Source organism: Camelus ferus, chromosome 7, assembly GCF_009834535.1.
Source record: "Camelus ferus isolate YT-003-E chromosome 7, BCGSAC_Cfer_1.0, whole genome shotgun sequence".
In the NCBI taxonomy this organism is placed as follows: Eukaryota; Metazoa; Chordata; class Mammalia; order Artiodactyla; family Camelidae; genus Camelus; species Camelus ferus.
Window position 1 is genome coordinate 78,990,436 of NC_045702.1, and position 20,870 is coordinate 79,011,305.

Genomic DNA, 20,870 nt, shown 5'->3' on the forward strand with positions numbered 1-20,870 from the left:
CTCAGGCATACTTCTTAGCCTCTCTGGGACTGTGTCTACTCATCAGTGAAATGAGCATCGTACTGAACCGTGGTACAGTGAGCGCATCAGATATGAAGCAGGCAGCTGCCCAGCAGAATTCCCGATGCTCACTAGGTGGTGGGTGCTAGCTGTTATTCAAACAAGCAAAGAAAAAATAGCCTAAGAGTACGTGACAGAGAGCATGCACTTACCCAGACAAGTTTCCACGGCTAATGGAAATGCTGAGTTCCTAGCCTTTGGGCTGAATACCATCTTGGTGTCATACCTCTGGGTATCTCTTATTACTCAGAATTTCTAGTTGACACTTAGATAGGACTTTGAATAAATCGAGTGGGATGTCATGTATTACTTTTCATGGCCTCCTTGATTGACAGGAAGTCTTCAAAAAAATAAAGTCTGTGAGGGGGAGATTCCAAAACAGTAGGGAGAATTCATAATGGAGAAAATTCTGAGAATTGTTGCCTTGCGGTTTCCCTGTTTATAGTTGAGAAGTGTGTGGAGTACTCTAGTTCTGTAAAGACTGATGAGACGCGAGCGTTTTTAGGGGAGAATTATACAAATCTGCCTGACTTTTCCATTGCACACCTGTGGGTGCAGCCTGCTGTTGTGCTATTTATTTTATCCAACCAAGTGTCGTGGGCTAGCTCACAGAAGTCCTATTAGTAGGTGGAAAGTCAGTGTATGTCTTCCTGGCATGAAAAATTGTGGGACAGGCTGGCCTGTGATCCTCTAATTGTACGAACAGGAGGGAAATTAGGACTGGGAAAGAGGGAGTTCCCTTCCATTGCTCTTAGCCTAATAAGGAAGGAAATTTTCCTGTTTCCACTGAAAGCGAAAATAACCTGTTTCTACTCTAGCGGCAACTACTGTAGGAGGTAAGAGCCGGCTCTGGTAGCAGGCTGCTGGGGTTCACACACCAGCTCTGTTTCTTCTTAGGTCTCTTAACTCCAGGGATGTTCTGTAGCCCCTCTCTGCCTCAGTTTCCCCAATCCACAGAACAGAGATAATTGCACATGTGCAGGCACTTAGACCAGAACCAGAAAGCTGTTGCTATTATTACTTCATTAGGATATTAATCATTGAATTTGTAAGTTTCCCTAGAAGTCTGAAATTACTTAATTTGAACACTTTCTTATGAAGATGAGCAAATACAGGCAATATGACTGGTCAAGAAGAATGGGCACAGCTGGTTAGAGCAGACCAAGTAACTGACACTCTATCTACCAGCTGTGAGGTGAAACTTCTGGTCCAGGGTTCCTCCCCCTACTCCATGTGGAAGCCGAGCTGTAGTGGAAAAGAACTGGACCAAAATGATGTGTGCCCTCCTTCCACCTCAGAAATGCACCGAGATTATAAGGATCTCAGGGCCCATTGAGTCTAGGGAGGAGCTGGAGTGTTAGGATGGTCAGGGAACCATCCACTGTCCTGTCTGCCCGGAATCTCAGTCCAATTCGTTACACCCCCCAAAAGAGCAGTTGCGAATCTAGGACACACTCACAGAATAAGGCAGGATTTCTGTAGTATTGAGAGCCCAGGGAACAACTGCAGTGATACCAGAGTATATACTTGAGGAGAGGAGAAATGCGCCCACGAGTCCGTGAGAAAATTCTCCCTGCCTCCTTGGAGGAGATCTTTAGTAAAGAGGCTGTGCATGTTTTGTTTTGTTGTGGCTTGTTTTTGTTTTGTTTTTCCCAGTAGAAAGTGAGTTAAGGGAAAGCCACAGGATACTAGGAAACAAAACATGGGCTCTGAGTTCACAGAGACCTGGCTTTAATGACTCTTAGGTACAAAATAGCGAGCAGGAGCAAACAAATTAACCACTCCAGTCTGTAAACTGTGGACTGTCCCTGTCTCTTCCTCCAAGGGCTCCTAGAGGACTGGTGGGTTACCTGGTGAACAGCAGAAACTGATTCCCTGTGACATTCACATCTAACCTGTGTGCAGGGAATGAGATTGGAGATGATTCTCTGTATGTGTGGGATCTACTATTTCTAAAGTGGAGCTGCGGACAGTGGATGCTAATGTCCTTGAGGACTCGCGTGGACCAAACTATTATCTCAGCCAGTGCACACAGCTCCAGGGGAAAGGGCTCTGGGGCTTCAGTTCATGGATGAGGAAATGATGGCACAGAGAGTTCAAGCAGCTGCCTGAGGTCACACAGAGACTAATACAGAGCTCATGGTGCAAACCCAGGCCCCCGGGGGTCAGAGTCCGGGTGCTCCACCGTCCACCGCGATGCCCCTCTGGTGTTAGCACAGTTCTCAGGGGGTTCATGTGAGGACCAGGAGTCAGTGCTTGTGAAACACTCGTACAGATCTGAGCACACACACTGCAAGTCATGCTGGGTGGGGGGGTCACCCTGTCACCGTGGGAACGTCCCACACCAATGAGTCTGATCTGGCGACCTTTGGAAGAGAAGGAACCCGGGCACCTGCATTTGGCTGCGACTCCCCTTGGAGTCAGTGCCCCAGAGAAAGCACCATAACCACCATCTCAGAGAAAGACTTAGACACGTGGTGTTGACCTTTGCTACAACCAACGCAGAACTGGATAGCTCTGTCGGCATCCTGTTTCTTACCTTGGTGAGATTTCATGAAATTCAAGTGCACAGAGACGAAAGTGGGCTTTTGATTTCTGTTTTAATTTCTTGTTCCTATTATGAAAAACAAAGTACAGAACTGAAGTGGCAAAGCTGGCGGGCGCGGGGTGTGCGCCGGGGAAGGTCGGGGCGGCCGCGCGGGCGGAGGGCGCTCAGGGCGGGGGCTCGTGCGGCCGGAGGAGCCGAAGAGCCCGTGGGGACGAGGGGGGAAAGGCTCCCGGGGGCCTGCCCTCTGCCCGCCCTCCCTCCCCCACCCCGAGTAATGGCAGAATTCCTTGTTACAGAGCAAAATATGTTTGCCCAGCGGTTTGAAAAACTGTTCTACAATAATTAAAAAAAACACACACACATTATCTGCAATGACCCAAACCCAGGAGGGAAGCCCCGCTAGGTCCTCAGCAGACGTCTTTTTCAGACAACAGACGGTGAGGAACAGCCGGCCCTCCGGCACCCTCCGTCACGAGCCCTTCCCGTGCCCGCACACGGCTGTTCTCCGCAGCAGGAGGAAGGCGACGACGCAGAAGTAGAGCCCGCTCTTGAGCAGCAGGAGGAGGTACGCGTAGTAGGCGGACGTGCTTTCGCGCTGCAGCCGCACTGTGTCTAAGGGGAAAGCGGGCCGTTAGTTTCACCCGTTGCCTTGAGAGGCCGGGACACGGTGAGGGGAGGGGGGCACAGTTATTCCCTTCTGGAGACCTGCTGTGACTGACACCCCCGCACCTCCTGAGAAGGAGGAAGGATGAGCAGGGCCAGAGCCAATGCTTCTAAATCACCTAGAACCTTCCACGCAGGGGGAAAGGCCCCCCCCCGGCCCCGCCCCCGCCCCGCTAGTGCTGGTTCTGTGCCAGCTGCGTGGAGTCCCCACGGGAGACATTCCACACCTGTGCCCTTACCTCCTCAGTAACTGAGTGAGGAATAACTGTTCCCTATTGGCAGGTGAGGACAGTATTGCTCAGAAATGTAAATAATTTACCCATACTCATGCAACTAATAGTAAAAGAAGAGCAGTTAAACCGCAGCGTGCGATGGGCAGAAGCCATGCATTTAACACCCCTCCCCAGGTGTCCATCATGCCTCAGGGCCTTGGTTTGAGGATTTCTTGCTCTATAGCAATGTCTGAGAGGAGGAATTCAAATGGCTTGGGTAGAAATATCAGATCCAGCTGTGTGGCTTGGTATAAGGGACTTAATTCTAGCTCATCTGTTAAATGGGGGGAACTAAATGTACGTCCTCATGAGAGTGTTGTGAGAATTATACAGAAAATGTATGACACACGTTCCATCCACCTTCTATGTATGAATCTCTCTGTAGGTGTTAGTTTATGTTATTATCTACTAGCAATGACCAAAGATTGTAAAAAATCTAGAAGCAATTTGGTATCATGTTTCCCTAGTAATAAGAAACACAAGCCCCACGAATGAAGTCCATTCTTGAAATAATCCGGAACTTATCACTGCACCCTCTAATTTACAGTCATCCCATACCAAAACCAGCTTTTGCTATGTTCAGATGACTCCCAAGAAATAATGATAGATTGACATAAAATATCGCTCAGTCTGTTCTGCAACATACAGATATTCTGGTTTTCTGTCTTAAACCAGGGAAGTTTAAAAGTTAAGTTTATCCAGAGGAAAACAGCGCTGGGCATGACATAAAGGCAAACATGTACAAAACTTACTGCTTTCATCTTTCAGGCAAGCTTTTGTAGAATTAATTCCAGTGGCTTCTGGAAGAAAGGAAAGCAAGTACTAGTCAATTGTTCAGACCTAGTATATGACAGTGTGATATATACATATATACATACATACACACAAAATCTGCCAACAGAGACAGGAGAGATACTGATTAAATGTAGGAGCCCCACAATTCCAGAAATAATTGGTGTTTCCTACCATAAACCAGGAAAGTTCAAAGGGTAATTGGATCAGGAGGGTAAAAATGCTACAGGATGACATGAAGGCAAATATATATAAAAACTTACCACTTCCATCTCTTGGGCAGGCTTTTGTAGAATCACTAACAATGCCTTCTAGAAGAAATGATGGTAAGTATTAATCAATTGTCCCTGCCTATTATTAACAGTGTGCATATATGTATGTATATACATGTGGGTATATCTATGTGTGTGTATATATGTGTGTGTATATGTGTGTATGTATATGTGTGTGTATATGTGTGTATATATGAGTGTGTATATATATGTGTGTATGTATATGTGTGTGTATATATGAGTGTGTATATGCGTGTATGTGTATATATGTGTGTGTATGTGAGTGTATATGTGTGTGTATATGTGTGTGTGTATATATGTGTATGTATATATATGTGTGTTTATGTATATGGATATAATCTGCTGACAGAGAGAGAGTCATTTAAACTAAGAAAATGATTAACTTCACAATTCCAGTTAATTGGTCTTTTCTACTTTGAGCCAGAGATGTTCAAAAGTTGATTAATCCAGAGGGGGGGGGAAATACTGAAGCATGACATAAAGGCAAACATGTACAAAAAACATACCTTTTTCATCCTTCAAACAATCGTTTGGAGAATCAGTAGTAGTGACAATCGAGGTGACAACTATAAGAAATGAGACCAAGTTTTAGTTGATTATTCGTGTCCATTGTTTGGCAGTGTGTGTGTGTGTGTTTATAAGTGTATGTGTGAGTAATACACATATGGGTGTGCATGCATGTATGTAACATATATGTGTGTACATCTAAGATAATCTGACACAGAGACCGTCATTAAAAATATGAGGCCTACAATTCCAGGGATAGTTCGTCTGATTTGATGTAATTCAGTAGATCTAATTCATATATTCTTTTTCTGCACATGGAAGGGTTGAAGTTCATGAAAGGTAGAGTTTTGTTCTTTATCATAACTGGAGGGTAAGATCCAAGACCATCTTGTTTTCCTTCTGTATGCATAGCTGCAAGCAAAGTGCCTGCCTCAAAGTAGGTGTTCGAGAGATATTTGTCGAAGAGACAAACGAAAGTGCAGCTGGCTGCCCTATATCTTCAGCACACACCGCTGACATGAAGGGACACTCCCAAGATGAATTTGTCCAGTCCTAAAATCCACAACAGAATCCCACGTGGGAGGGAGGCTGGCTTAGACACATTTCCCATCTAAGCACAGGAAGGCAGCCGACCTTTCCAAATCACAGAGATCCCCAGTACCCCCAACTCATGCATGTGACTGTCTGCAGTTGTGATGTTTGTGGGCATAATGAAAACAGTATTAATAAGGCTCATAGCTATTGAGTGAATGTAACTGGGCCACACACTGCCTTAAAAACGCCACATGCATTATTTCCTTTAATCCGCCAGTGACACTGGCGTGAGTGTATTTTGGCGGACTCCATGTTACAAAGGAGGAAATAAGAATTAGAGGGAAAGTAGCTCCCGGAGAGTCACACCAGTGAAGGCAGAGCCAGCGTTCAAAGGATCATTGTGGGGGATTAAATGAGACAGAGCACATGGAAAGCACTTTGCAAAAATACTCCTCAGAAATAGAAATCAATCTATAGAGAAACAATGTAATTCCATCACTGCGGACACTGAAAACATCTTCTTTTCCAGATATCTTAGTTATTCTTAGCAATGACCTTTTTATTACAGGAGCTCAGCATTTCAGTGTAATTCCAGGGATGGAAAATTCCAGATGTAGAAAAACAGACCAAATCACACTTAGAGTTCTCTGACTCCATAAAACTTGAGGTGTGAGTTGTAGCCATCTACAATGTAAAAAAATTCAAAGGCAAGCATACAAAGACGAAATTTTTTTTTTAAGATAATGGACTGTTGGCGGCAGGAAAACAGACTCAACAATGGTGCTTTTTGGTTTATCCTTGTCCTCCTGGGTGTGTTCATGAGTGTGGTTCTGTATGCCGTTTTATGCCTTCAATGAGATCATTTTCACTATAATCTAACAAATAGGTTTGAGGTACAAAGGCTTTGCAGTAAATGTTAGTACAATCATATTTTGATGTTAAGATAGCCTCAAGAACTGACTTTAATGTGTCTTGAAAGTCTCTTTCTTTTGCTTTCAGTGACTATATTAATGAAAAGATAAATACATCTCTTATTACTACAAATTGATTGCGGTAAAAACAATAAAGTAAAAAAATTTCATCATAAATTACCATGGATCTTAAGCTCTTTCTCAATCAAGGTTGGTCGAAAACTTGGACCAGATTAGCTTTATATCTCTCCTCAAAAATCACTTCATGGTTTGTGCTTCTGTGTTATATTCTTAGCTTTCATAAGAAACAAAAAAATTCTGAAAAACAGCATCAGAAATTTGCTGTGGAATGGTATTAACATTAGATTTATTGCTATGCAATCCATGGAAAACATCCGTTTCTAAAATTAAGTGCCAAATACAACACACTATAAAAAGAACTTGTCTCCTGTATGATAATTACCACGATGGAACTTATTACACTGATTTCTTTCTGATCACTTAAAAACTTAAAGCCCAATGGTAAACATAAGGCCGTGGTTATATTAACTACACTTAGCAAATTTGCTTCCCTTCTGTTTCTTAGCTGTAGAAATAGAAATTTAGGGCTGTTTTTGTAATCTTACTTTTAATTAGTTTCAGGAAAGGATATAAATAAATACCCTGAATATATGAATAAATACATCCAAGTTATGTTTTCAAAAGCAAGCGTTTTCACTCATGTTATTTCATTCGCTCTTCAACACAGCCCCAGGACAAAGCCAAGGCAAGTGTTCAAACCTGATTTGATCATTGGACAAACTATAGGAACAGAGAAGAAAATGACTTACTTCAGAAATTTGGACCAAAACACCGCAAAAGTCTATGTATGTACATTATGTTAGGTGCTTAGTTCCCACTGCTTAAAAAGGGCTGCTTAACCACAGGGAAAAGCACAGAACGATTCCTTCCTATGGGCACTCTGGGACCTTTGGTCTGTTAGGACTGTAAGTCCCGGGTCTAGTGAGTTACAAGTCACCACTGCCAGTGCCAAGGCACGTGCAGCCCTCTGCCCACGCGGAGCAGTACTCACAGCATCCGCCTCAAAGGGACTCCTCCGGGACATCAGGCCTGAATGATCAGTGACCCTGAGTGATTAGGAACCGAGTATAATCTCTGTACTGTCCTGGGGACAGTAATTCATCGAGTGTATCACCCACACATCCCTTCCAGACTTGGCACATGCTAGGGCAGCAATGAAAGTTTGTGAGAGGCACGTAGCGATGGCAAGAAACACACTCATATGTAGAACGGAAGTCTGTCTGCACACGTTAGCCTCACTCAATATTTAATTACAAATAATTACCTTAAGGTGGTACATAAAATACAAACATCAAAAACCTAAGACCATAGTAAATCTGAGCAGTCAGATTACTCTTTTGGTTGAGCTGCTCTCTGGCTCCCTCATACAAATACCATTTTGTCATTTAATGACTCATTGTTCCTGGGCTAGTCTTTGTGTAAAACAGGATTGAAGCGAGCCTGACTTTGCCTGCTGAGTAGACCATTCCTGAAAGACGTGTTATTGTTCGTATTTCCTGACTATCTAAGATGATCTACAGTGGAATCTCTTTCTGTGCGTTTCTTGTGTGCTAAGTTGTTAGATGCTTTGCAGTGTGTTGTTTCATTTACTCCCATAAAACAACCAAAACATCAGCACTGTGACCTCAATAATTTGGAAGATGAAACTGAGGCTGAGAAAAGTTAAGAATATTTCTCTCTCTCTTTTTTTTAATGTTTCAAACTGTACCATTTTAATTCTAGGGAAAGTAGCAAGACATTGATGCTACCACTGAATGTTAACAACACTTTAGAAAGATTTATATGTTTTTCATGAATGCTTGGCAGAAACAGTGGGGTGTTTTCTTTGAAAAACAGCAGTTCTGGGAAGTTATATTCATATTTATAGATACATACCTTTATTTATTGAAGGAAAATATATCTCTTGACCAGTTTCTCCTCTATTGTTCCTGTGTTTGACGACACATACGTGTTCTTTATCCATGGACTTTTCAGGCACAGGTCAGCCAGCTCAGCTTCATGTACGTGTTGCTGGTCTTCACGGTGTCTCCCTGCTGGGACTGCAGAATCCTGTTGTCATTCTTTTCTTTCCAGGAAATCTTAATAATATCAGGGAAAAAGTCCTCCAGAAGACAAAGATACGTTCCAGCCCGATGGTGGTTTATTTCAGCAACTGAAGGCAGAAAAATAGTGGGCTTGGGGCCCATGTCTGCATCAAGCCCTCTATCTGTGAAGGGAGACTGGAGAAGTAACTTGAAAGAATTATTAGAGAAACAGGAACATTGTGCAGTTTGGAACCACCCAGCGTGTAGTAAAAGGAGGAGAAGTTACCATTGAATTAGGTTCACGCCCTGGCTTTTCAGCCTCAGTAGATGGTGAAGTCTTACTATCCTTATTTTCCATGGAATGAGAAGTTCAAGGGGTTACATAATTTGCCCGAGGCCACAACTATTAAGTAGTTGAATGACACCTTGGCCTTCATTTTTTCTCCATATGCAGAGATGGGGCATGACTTTTGCCCCATTTCAAAGCTTCCAGCATTTAGGAGCACATTTTTTTAAATCTCTTTTGTTCTACCCTAGAGGAGCCAGTTTGAAAGTAGTAGATGGGTGGGTGGTGGAGATGGGGATGGAGGAGGAGACCAGATAACCTGGATGGCTTCTCTACAGGTGAGAATCTTTTTTTTTTTTTTAATTTACTTTTTTGTGGGAGGAGGTAATTAGGTTTACTTATTTATTTTTTTACAGGGGGTACTGGGGATTGAACCGAGGACCTTGTATATGCTAAGCATGCACTCTTCCACTTGAGCTGTACCCTCCCCACTACAGGTGAGGATCTGTGATGGCTTCTAAACTACTTCCCTTCCCCATCCATGTTTTGTATCTTATGTTCCCTTAGACTAAATAATATATTCTCATGTCCTGTAACTCTTTGGAACCTCATTCTTCATTTAACTGATTCTGGGATGCACCATATTTATTTTATTTCTTGTATGAATAGATGCTAGTAGGAAATTTATCATATGTTAAGCAATATATAGTCACTTTTTGTAATGGGATTTAGTGTGCCTGTGTATTTGACAATCTATGTTGTTGAACTTTTAGCTTCCAATGCAGGGGTCCCATGCCCAGTTCTGGAGTGTTGGGGGGTCTCCGGGTTGATTTCCGATTGTATACAATGCAATTTCACATCTGAACCACTCCAGATTTTTGAGTGGAGCAGTAAATTATTTACAGTGCCTCAAATTTAGTAACAAAATTGCAATGTTTCCAAAACTTCTATTAAAGTGTATAGTTTTCTAACATGCCTTATATATACTTCATCAAGTAATGCAGTTAGAATTTTGTCTCATTTTAGAAAATGTTCAACAAAAGTATATTGTATTTTGGAATTTCATTTGAATTTTAAGCATGACTAAGAATCTACCATATTTTAAATCTCAATGTCTCTCCCAAATTTCAGTCTACTCCGTAAGGCTGCTGAACTGCTTTACAGCACCACTGTTTACTTTCACGTGCTGAATACTATGTACGTATAATTAGAGTAAGGTTAAATGTATGCTTCCTGAGTTTCTTGCAGACATAGCGTCAACATACATAACAAAACATAGTTTATAAAGAATGTCACTTCAATGCTGGAATGTTACTTGATTATACAGTTATAGGCTAACCTAATGGTTAAAATGATAAATGTTGGAAGCCTTTTCAATTTGATTTCCAAATGAAACACAAATACTTTACTACTATTCTCTTTGGGCTAGTTTGGAGTTAATCGTTCGGTGGACAGTTTCCTAAGAAGAGAAAAATTGGACTTCTCAATTGAAAAGGAAAAGAAAACACTTCTTCAAAATTTTTGCCTCTATAGTAAAGTTCCTGGGTTTTTTAAATGGAAGCAAACAGTAGTAATTTTTAATTTACGCTGTAAATACAATCAGGCTATAATGTGTGACTTTATACATCTCACGTGTGGTGTAAATAGTATTTTATTACTTATAACCGTAAGACACTGTATATTTCTCCAACCATATACTTTGTTTACATAGAGTTCTCTATTTTTTCTTGTTATTTCCTTTCATAAATTAAATATGAGAGCTATTTCACATTTAAAGAAGAAAATTACATTGTGATTTTTGTCACTATATTTAATTGACTTTGCATCTTGATTATTTAATTTATAAATTAAAACATTTTTTCTGATAAACAGGATCATGAAGCCCAAACTTACTGGCTATCCATTTTAGAGCTAATAAATGTTGGTGTTAGAGAAGATATCAATTAAGTTAAAGGATTGAGATTTAAAGCACATAGAACAACAACAAATACAAAAAACAAACACATTTTAATCTCAGTTTTCTTTCCAAGTGGAAAAAAGTCTGCTAAAGAGAGAGACAAATATCTCCCAATTCAATTTTGTGTGTCTACCAGTGGACATTAAGATAACTTTCCATTTGTGAAGTTAGAAGTACTGCTGTAGCCTCTGGAGAATTTCAGTTCCAGTCAGTATTTTTGCCTGCAAACAACTCTCCTTGCTGGATACAATTTTCCCTTTACATTTGTATAGACTGTAGATACACTGACCCAGCGCCTATGATGTGTTAGACAATGTACCAGATACACTATTCACACTATCTCACTTAATTTTCATACAACAGCTACTAGACATGCACTATTATCCCATTTTATGGATTAGGAAACTGAGGCCAAAGAATAATGGACCAAGTTCTTCTAAGCAGTGAATGGTGGACCCAGAGGTCCTGCTCAGCCTGACCCCAAAATCAGGTTCTTTGAAAACATCCCTTCACCATCAGAAAAGGAAATGTGTCAATTCACAAAACTTAGTTTAGTAACAAATTTCGGCCTTCGGGCTAAACACTTTCATGATGTTATACGTGAGCCCTTTCATATAAGTGTGCATGTACACAAAGACAAATCTTACTACGATATTTGTACAATCTTGTCTATGCTGTCCTTTACTCTGAGGATTTGTTTTACTATCTCTCCTAAATTTTTACAGCTAGTCCCCATTCATATTCCCACTTTTCCAAATATTTTAAACTATTATTCCAATTTAATTGTCTCTTGCCTTCCCTCTATTACCTTGAAAGAAAAAAATGACATTCCTCTGATACCTACCTGTGACTACGAGTTTTGTTCCACCACCGAAGATTTTACTATATAATTCCACAGTGATTCAACCCGCATCAAAAACTTTAGACTAATTTAGCTTCTCTGAGTTCTTCAAATCTTAGTGGAACTGTGCTGGCCTGGGATTCAAGAGATCAGGGTTCTGCACCTGGTTCCTTTTGCTCATAACAAGTTCTGTAGCTAAGCAAATCAATAAGTTAAAGCTTTCGGTGCTTATTTACTTGAAGACATAATGTGAGAGTAAATCCATTCAACATCCCTACTAGTCCTAAGTGAGACCAAAATGAAACAAGATCTGAAAAAGCAAATTGACTAAGAATGCCGGAGCAAAGAGAGATTATCATAATTGCTATTAGCTTATCATTATTATTAGCAATTTGTGCTGATTGTAAGCTCCAACGTGGTATTTTAATATCATGAGACCAAAGCTTGCCCTTACTGATGGAACTCAGTATTTGGGACTTGCAACTGGGTCTGTGGTCATTAACTGCGAAGGCTTGTCCCTTTGTTTGCAATTCAGTGTGCTCTGATATGTCTGGAATTCTCAAAGCCATCAACATGGGGCAAGTGCTTTTTGCACACACAGTGAAAAGGCAATTCTTTGTCTACTCTTTCCCCTTGCATCTCCAGGGTTAAGAAAATCAAAGGGAAACTTGGCTAAAGCCTGATATATACAGTCAGCATATGGAACTGCTTCACTTGTGTTGTTCAAAACAAAAGGCTTCTTTCCGTCTATCAACAGCACAATCTATTTTCATTCCAAGCTTTTACCAGAAACTTCAGCCTCAAACTGACTTCTGTCCAGCTCATGCACAGAGTTCAGCCTGCAAGTCCTGACAGTGGACCTTCAAGACAGAATGACCAGAGAGATGGCAGGATGCCTGGCCCTCAAATCCTCCCGGTATCACGTTGGATCATGAAGACCCTACCTGCCTGACCCTGTCTGCCGAGGGCCACCATCTGTGAATGACATTCAGTGTTACGGTGCCCAGAGCATCGATGCCCTAGGAGTACAAATGGATTTGATTAAAGACCGTTTCTTTCAGTTTATAAAATGCACGCTGCAGGCACTATCCCATCTTCTCTCACTTCCCGCCTAAATCTTGTCTATTGAAGTCCTTTTCTAATTTTATAGTGTAAGAACATACCATATTTGAAAATTTGGTGTGCCCATTTTATCTGATAATAAAAAGTATGTATTCCACCCCATTTTCTACTTTTTTCTTTTTATGTGTAACATTGAGATAGGGCAGACACCTGATTCTACTACCTTTGAGAATAAAATCTTACCCCATGCCTCTTGCTAGATCATCACAGGCCTTGTTTCTTAGTGTCTTCGATGTTCTGTTCTCATTTCATGCTCTGCCTGTATGTGTGTTTTCTATGTGAGACCTTCTCAAATAGATTTTGGAAACCAGCTGCTTAAATAAATGACAGCAAGTTCATGCATCACAGCTTGCTTCTTTTTTTGTCCCAGAGATTTATCATTTAATAAGGCCTAACAATTATGACATGAGGAATGGGAAATCATGTTTGCAAATTCTAATTCTGTGATATAGATGCAAAACATTCGGAAATCACACAGAATTGTGCCTGTTTTATCCTTGTGCCCCTATTTTTTCAGTATTTATATAAATATGTAAAAATTGGCCCTGTTAACATTCAAGATGGAGCTCAGAAAACCACATTAATTATAAATGTGGTCAAGAATCAAAGAACCTGTAATAACCTTTAGTGAAAAAGAATATGAAAATGAATATATGTATGTAGATGGGTGACTGGGACACTGTGCTGTACACCAGAAACTGACACATTGTAACTGACTGTGCTTCAATTGAGAAAAAAAAAAAAAGAATCAAATAACCAACCCAGCTCTGCCTGGGCAGCCAAGTCTGTGCTTTTCTCACTTCAATTCTCACTACATTGGAAAGTATGGTTACATCTTACCCTGCTGCCTGAACCCTCTAAATCTCCTCTCTGACTTGAAGATTTTCATGTATAGAGTCAGTTCTTTGTCGAGAGTGTAATGTAGAGTTAATGTTCCTTAAATTATCAAAGACAAACAATAAGAAGAATTACATATTTGAGTGTTTAATAAATGCATAGTCAACATGTTTTACAGGGATTTTGTGTTTTTTATTTTTCTGAGGTCTGGGATGATTCTAAAGTAACTTCTGTCTAGAATCCAATTCTTACTTAAAAGACCAGATGAGTCGTTGCAGAGTCTGACTTCTTAAGGATGAACTCTTGAGCTATTCATTGCTGAATGAAAATACCCGATGGTTTCCAAGGCATTGAATGAAAATCCTGCGCTGCTCATCGGAGAACCCGATTCAGTTTGGTATTTTCTCCAGTATTTGGTTTGGCATTTTCCACCCCTGTCGTGAGTGTAAATGCAGCTGTGAGTTGTGCAAGTCAGGAATGCAGTGCAGTACAACTGTTGTAGTTCTTTTAACAGCTTCCATATTTCGAGCTGATTTGATACCAATACAGAAAGATAACTGAGGCCTGTGGAGTCATTCTTGAGAGACACCCCAAGAATTATAGTTTGAGTACTCAAGAAATGCATGTACAATATGATCTACCTGATGTCTTGTGGGGGGGAGTTCATTTCAGTGCCGTGAATAGAAGCAGAAGCATTATTTTCATATACGAGTAATACAAATTATAGGTATTACTAATTAAGAAGTCAATTAAAGGATCCATTTAAAAGATCAGGCTACAGAAGAGTAAATATTCAGAATATAAAACTTACACTTAATATTTCTCACATCACATAATGGTCCAGACCATGCATTTGGGAATAGAAAAATCTCTATTGGATCTCAAATTTTGCCACAGTAACTAGTCACGTGACTTTAGGCAAGTAACTGAACGTCTCTAAACCTCAGTTTCCTTGTCTATGAAATGGGAAGAAGAGGATTCCTGTTGAGGAATGAGATAAGGCACTCAAACCATCTATCACAGAGTCTGGCCCTCAGTAAATAGTACCTGATATTATTATTCTCTTTATGGGGATGGTTTGGGGCCATTTCACCAAATTCTGCCATCAGACAAAAAATATGGATTTTATAAGCAATAACTATTACATCAACTGAGAAAGGAAACAAGCTCATCGGTCCGAGACATCCTGCCTTGGAAACTGTTTGATAGCTGGGACTTGTCCTTTGTTTTGTTCACCCTTTTATCTGCAGCATCCAGCCCAGAAACTGTCCTCAGTAAATGTTTGCCAAGAGAAAGAAAGAGCAAATGAGGATGTAAAACCGTGCAGACTCTTTTCATGGACTTTGGAGCAGAAACGGCTCCTTGAGCTCACAAATTCCGTTAAACTGGTCTGTATCCAGGTACCATAACAAAAGATGCGATAGCATAAGTTTCAACTGACCTCAGCCTACCTCCAAGAAACTAGAATAATAAGAACTGGGCTTTATTGATGTTCTGTAGACATTTACCATGAGAATTTTTTCGTATTGCTGTTAGGTCTGAAATGGAAACCAATAATATAGGTTTTGCAGGTTTGGGGGGAAAAGGAGAATGGTGTTTTATCTCAAATTATAGAGAAGAGAAAAGTAAGAAAAGAGCTTCTCAATTAATAGACTGTCTACAAGAAAAGGAACTTGAACCGATAACTTATACCAACTTAAGGACATAATATGATAATGGTATAAGAATATTGAAACATAAACAAAACAATGAAACAGACATGACCTTCAGAATATTTTAATACCTAACCTGAGTCTGCTGTCTACATTTGTGTGTGTGTGCATATTCTAAGAGAAGAATTTCAATCTGCTTCCGAGCAGGGTAGAGAACAAACCATTTACAAAATAGTTTTCTTTCCATATACGGTGACCAGCAGCTGCAAAATTATGGTTCGCGTGCTGAAGCCAAGAATGTGGCAGTCAGATAAGGGGGATCCTAAATTGTTGGGGTTTTTTTCCCCTAAAAAGCATCTGTCAGTTTTTCATTACTAAGGCAAAAATAGAAGAAAGTTACTTACCAGGGGCGGTCGGTCACTATGAGCTCAGTCCCTTCTCCAAATATCTTCCTCCAGCCCCTTTTGCAGCCCGGGTGTGATCTGAGTTCCTATAAAAATCTCAGCCTTCCCCTCGCTTCATGATGTGACTAGCAGTTAAAAAATTTTGTACTGGCAATTTGACCTTCTGGGTTCGTTTGGAAGTCCTTGAACGTAGATTTTATGGTATCTGATATTTTATAAGTTTTCCTGAAATAAATGGACCCAAATATCTGTTTTCCACGGAGGAGTAATTATTAAAAGCACCAATAAAAGATGAAAAGGATAAAAGCAGGAAAAGAAGACACAGCACCAACCAATCAGCCAACTGTTTTTCTAAACTACCAGGAAAAGTATTCAGAGAAACAACACTTTTCTTTCCCCTCCAGGTGTTCAGCTGCGTTGAAACTGCTCCGAGTTTGCATCAAAGGAAGACCCCTCTGTTCTCACCAACACCAGGGCTGCTCCGTTAGAGGCTTGGGAATGTATTTCTGAAAGGAGGAAGCTCTTCAGTAACTGAAAATGCAAATATGCCAACACAAGTGTACTGAGAGATGGGAACAAGTTCTCCATTCACTGGACAACGTGATTCTTTACCACAGTAATGCGAAGTGAGAAAAATTAGTTCTGTGATGACATTATTTTTCGTAGGCTAAAGGAAGAAATTTGTGGAATTCTATCTTCTTTGAAAGGATAGATTTCTTATTTAAACTAAAACTTGAAAACAAAGCCCAGTTCTCTGATATGGTGATTGCTCTATCATGTTTTATCCAATCAACTGGAAATTCTTTGTTTCAACACTTTTTCATTACAGGACCAAATTTCCTGCATGGCTACATTTGTGGGAACACATTCTCCATCTTCTTGAATATATACACAGATCTGACCCCCTCTTTTCTTCTTTGTCCTTTAATTCAGTTCTTTTGGGGTTGTTTGATGTGGTGAGAAAAGCATACTTTCTTCTTGCTGTTTTCATTTCTTTTCTTTTTTAAAATGTATTGAAGTCTAGTTGACTTCCATATTATACTAGTTTCAAGTGTACAACACAGTGATTTGATATTCCTGCTCATACTTGCTTTGAATTCCCCTTCTCTGCTGTTAGCAATGCCTCTGTGATCTTAGATGCTCCACAGTCCCTCTGAATCCCAAATACCTCATGCATAAAGGGGGATGATAATATCTAGGTCATAAAAAAAAAAAAAAGATGTAAAGTTCAAGATCTGCCGCCTACCTGGCGCTCAGCCCTGGCCACTGAGGAAGCAGAATAACGTGGCCATCTCAGCCAAGGTGGTTGTCTTGTCTTTCAGGTTGTCTGGGTTTGAGAGGCTCCTGAGAGGAAAAGTCATCACGGAGGACTCCTGACCATCTCATCTGCATCTTCTTTACCCAGGGCCCAGGCCACAGACAATAATGGCCAGTGCTAACTTTTATAAAACTCTTAATACGTGACAAGCTTCCTTACTATGTGTCTGAGTTCTTTACGTGTATTGACCCAGTGAACAGTCCAGCAGCCCTCCAAGAAAGGAACACTTACTATACCCCTTTACAGATGGGGAGACTGAATCTGAGAATATCAGATAGGGTAAGCTGTATATCCCATGTGAGCGCCTGTATGTATTAGAGAAAGTGGGTATCAGAGTTGAAAAGGGACCTGCTCCATCACAGATTTCTGAACTGGACACAGTAAGTCAATTAATTTTGTACAGTTGCCTCCAAAAATCCTTGATTCACTTTTGAATTTTTCAATGTGGCGGCCACCTCCCCAGTGAACCTGTTTTCTCCAAGCTCGGGCACAGTGACCTCCTACCAATCGTAGGTCCTGATGCTCAGGTTCCCATAATAAAGGGTATTCCATTTCTTAGCAACTCTTAGGTTGTTAGCAATGAGGTCAAAGTGTGCCCAGGCACCATTCAAACTCAGCAAACAAAGTAGTCAGATCAGCTTCTAGTATGGTGTTTAACTAAGTCACCATGGTTAAACTGGAAGTCCTTTATGTCCTTTCCCTCTGCCTGTGGATAATATCTCTGTACTTAACAGCAGGCTGAGAGTGGAGCAGGGCAGCACCAAAGACAATAATCCAGAGGCATGTCTTTGTGGTCCAACTTAATGTTTTTATTTGCATCAATAACTAGTTTTTGTCTTGCCTTTTTTCCATGTTAAAAAAAATCCTAGAACCCAAAAGTCAGAAAAAATTAATTGCATAATGAAATTTTCATCAGGCCAAAGCAGGGGTCAGTGAGCTGTGAAAACAGGGTTAAGAGCAGAGTCGAGGTTTGCAACCCCTTGGGGACTGGGGACAATGCTGTTCTGTAAGGACATGAGTGACGAGCTGGTTCCTCTTGATGGCCACACCCCTCATTGTCACCAGGTCACAGAATTCCCTTCTCCTTGGAGTCAGGCACTGGGATGGATGCAAGAAGAGGAAAGAATTTTATTAGGAGAATGGAGAAGATAAAGTAAAGGAACCACACAGAAACGGAGCTAAAGTAAGTTTCTGCCCCCTTTACCCCCACCTCTTCTCATACATACTAGGGTGTGGGGGTTCTTAGCCTTGAACTAGGTGTACAGTAGAGGGTGGGCTGTTGGGCTTTCTCAGAAGCCAAGCATGTCTTAATTACATATCTCTAACTGCAAAATCAGAGCTCAGGAAGGTACACAATGAGTTAAGGAATCTGCGGGACCAATCTTCTTCAGGATCATTTAGACTTTCCTTGTATTACTCATTTGACTGTTGCTTTTAAGCTGTATATAAACTGAATTTTCAGTTGAAAAGGAATATTCAGCTTCAACCTCAAAGAACTTTTATTTCTCCCCCACATATAGCAGCAGAGGGGTTTCCTATTTGGGGCTGAAGAATCAGTGACACAGGTTTTCTTTGCAAGAAGTTGACTGGTTTTACAAGAAGGCAGTGAATATGGCGCTAGCTGATTTGTATGATTTTTGCCTTAATGCAAAAATCAAAGTCATGTAATTTTAGCAGCTCAACCACCTCATTTTACAGAAGTGAGAACAGAGGTCTGGAGAGGCTGGAGATCCACCCCAAATCCCATATGTGGTGGCATTCAAGGAGAGGTGGAAGGCAGTGGGTCTGATGTCTCATCCAGGGTTGACTGCACCACCCTGAGGATTGTAGCCTACCAGCATGAGTTTGAGTGCAGGCGAGCGATGGATGAGGGCACTGAGAAGCTGCCAGTGTTTCCTGGGATTCTAACTGCCACCCCCCTGACCCCAACCCCCAACCCTACCCTACCTGCCAAATGATAACTTATAGACTGGAGTCAGGAGTTCCCTTCCAGGGGAGGGGCTTCAAGATGGCAGAACAGAAGGACACAGAGCTCACCCTCCCCCCACAAATACCTCAAAGGTGCCAACATGTGGAACAATCCTCACAGAATACCTGCTGAACTCCTGCAGGAGTTCACTTCCAGGCTCAGCTTTCAGTCACTTTGTGGCAAATCTCCAGAGGGTCCTTCACCCTTGAAATCATTTGCACAACGTTTTATTTGTGCATCATTCAAGGGAGGTGGCCGGATTCTTATATTTCTGTCTATGACAGCTCTGTCCAATAGAAATCACCCGTTCAAGTCACAAATTTATAATGTTTTGACTTCTGCATTAGAAAAAGTAAAAAGACAGTTAAAATTACTGTTAGGACTATTTTTACTTTGTCCAAGATCTCCATAATATCATTTCAACATGCAGTCAGTATGAAAATCATTAATGAGATCGTCTACCTCTTTTTTTTTTTTTTTTTTTTTTTGCCACTGTCTTCAAAATATAGTTTGTGTTTTATCCTCACAGGGCACCTCAGCTTGGACTGTTGGACCAACTCCATTTCAAGGGCTCAGTAGCCACATGCGGCTAGTGGCTGGTGGAAATGAGCGGCCCAGACTGTCCGCCAGATGCTCCAGAAACGCTGAGCTGGATGGTCTTAAGAAAGGTCCCTGCCTGGGTCAGCTCCTGCTCCCATCCGATTTTATGTGCACAGGACCTGCGGAGGGGGAGTCCCAGAGGGCCGGGATTCTGAGGTCTGACCTCAGGGCAACCCGAGGGACCCAGAGGCGTGGCATTTGTCAGGCCTGGACCGACCAGTGGGTCCCAGTGCTTTTTGTGCAGGGGCCCGGGCGGTGCGCGGGGCTGTGGGCGTCCCAGGCAGCGCAGTAGTACGTGCCCTCATCAGCCTTCTCCAGTTTCATCAGCGACAAGAAGCAGCTTCTGCCATCATTGTTCACCTGGGCGTTGACTTTATCACCTCTCAGTACCGAATCCCACTGCACATCCCTCTTCGACAAGGCCAGATAGAGGAGCCTCTCGGGGGCCCGGCCCTCCAGTTGGCGGTACCAGTGGACATAGGTGACCGAGCCGTAGGTCCGGCAGGGCAGGGTAGTCGAGCCCCTGGTGTGCGCCATCACCAGGGCCGGCTGCACCAGCCTTACCTCCTCCTGGTAGCCTGCGGGGGAGAGGGCAGTGATGAGGGTGGGCTGAGCCCACAGCCTCCTGGTGGCTCCCCACCCACCCAGGGAAAGGGCCAGGACTTACTGGGAACCGGGAGGGCCCACAGGAGGGCCAGGCAGCCCAGCAGGGCTCTGCATCCCGCCGGGGTGGAGGGGCCCATGGTGATCTGGGGCTCAAATCGCCAGGAGGCTCTCCGGCGGCCAGCCGGGCCGGTGGTGAGGCCAGGTCTGGGCGGGAGCCTCTGCAGCTCTCAGGTGCAGGGAGGCAACTGAGGGAGAAATGAGGGAGGGAAGGCGGGAGGGGCCAAGAGGGAGGAGACGGAAGTGTGACCACAGGAGGAAGGCGGGGATGATAAATGTGAGAGGTCTGAGAAATGCTAAAAGAAGTTGATGGAATATTAACAGGAGCAACACAGCAATCCTTGATCAGACATCAGCTGCACTCTGTCAGGGTGCTTGCTAACTGATCTACGTTCGTTGTTTTATTAAATCCTGCAAATTACCCGTGTGGGACAAATATTATCCTCAGTTTAGAAATGGGAAAGCTGGAGCTGGTTTTAAAATTGCTTTTCCAAGGCTGCATGCCCAAGGAGAATGATGCTGGAATTTGGAGCCAG

At 42.1% G+C, this 20,870-nt stretch overlaps 1 long non-coding RNA gene and 1 gene segment (V, D, J or C); both read right to left on the reverse strand.

Annotated features, from left to right (window-relative positions):
• Window positions 1-2,643: 2,643 nt before the first annotated feature.
• Window positions 2,644-20,513, reverse strand: LOC102506650. The segment is given in 8 exon segments: window positions 2,644-3,220; window positions 4,296-4,343; window positions 4,599-4,646; window positions 5,135-5,194; window positions 8,537-8,867; window positions 11,773-11,828; window positions 19,946-20,249; window positions 20,339-20,513. Coding segments are annotated over 8 exon segments (1,066 nt in total).
• LOC116665049 lies at window positions 17,902-19,871 on the reverse strand. Its single transcript, XR_004321637.1, has 3 exons — window positions 19,534-19,871; window positions 19,197-19,409; window positions 17,902-18,200 (listed from the first exon to the last, which is right to left on the reverse strand). It is a non-coding gene; the product is annotated as an uncharacterized LOC116665049 (long non-coding RNA).
• Window positions 20,514-20,870: the final 357 nt, after the last annotated feature.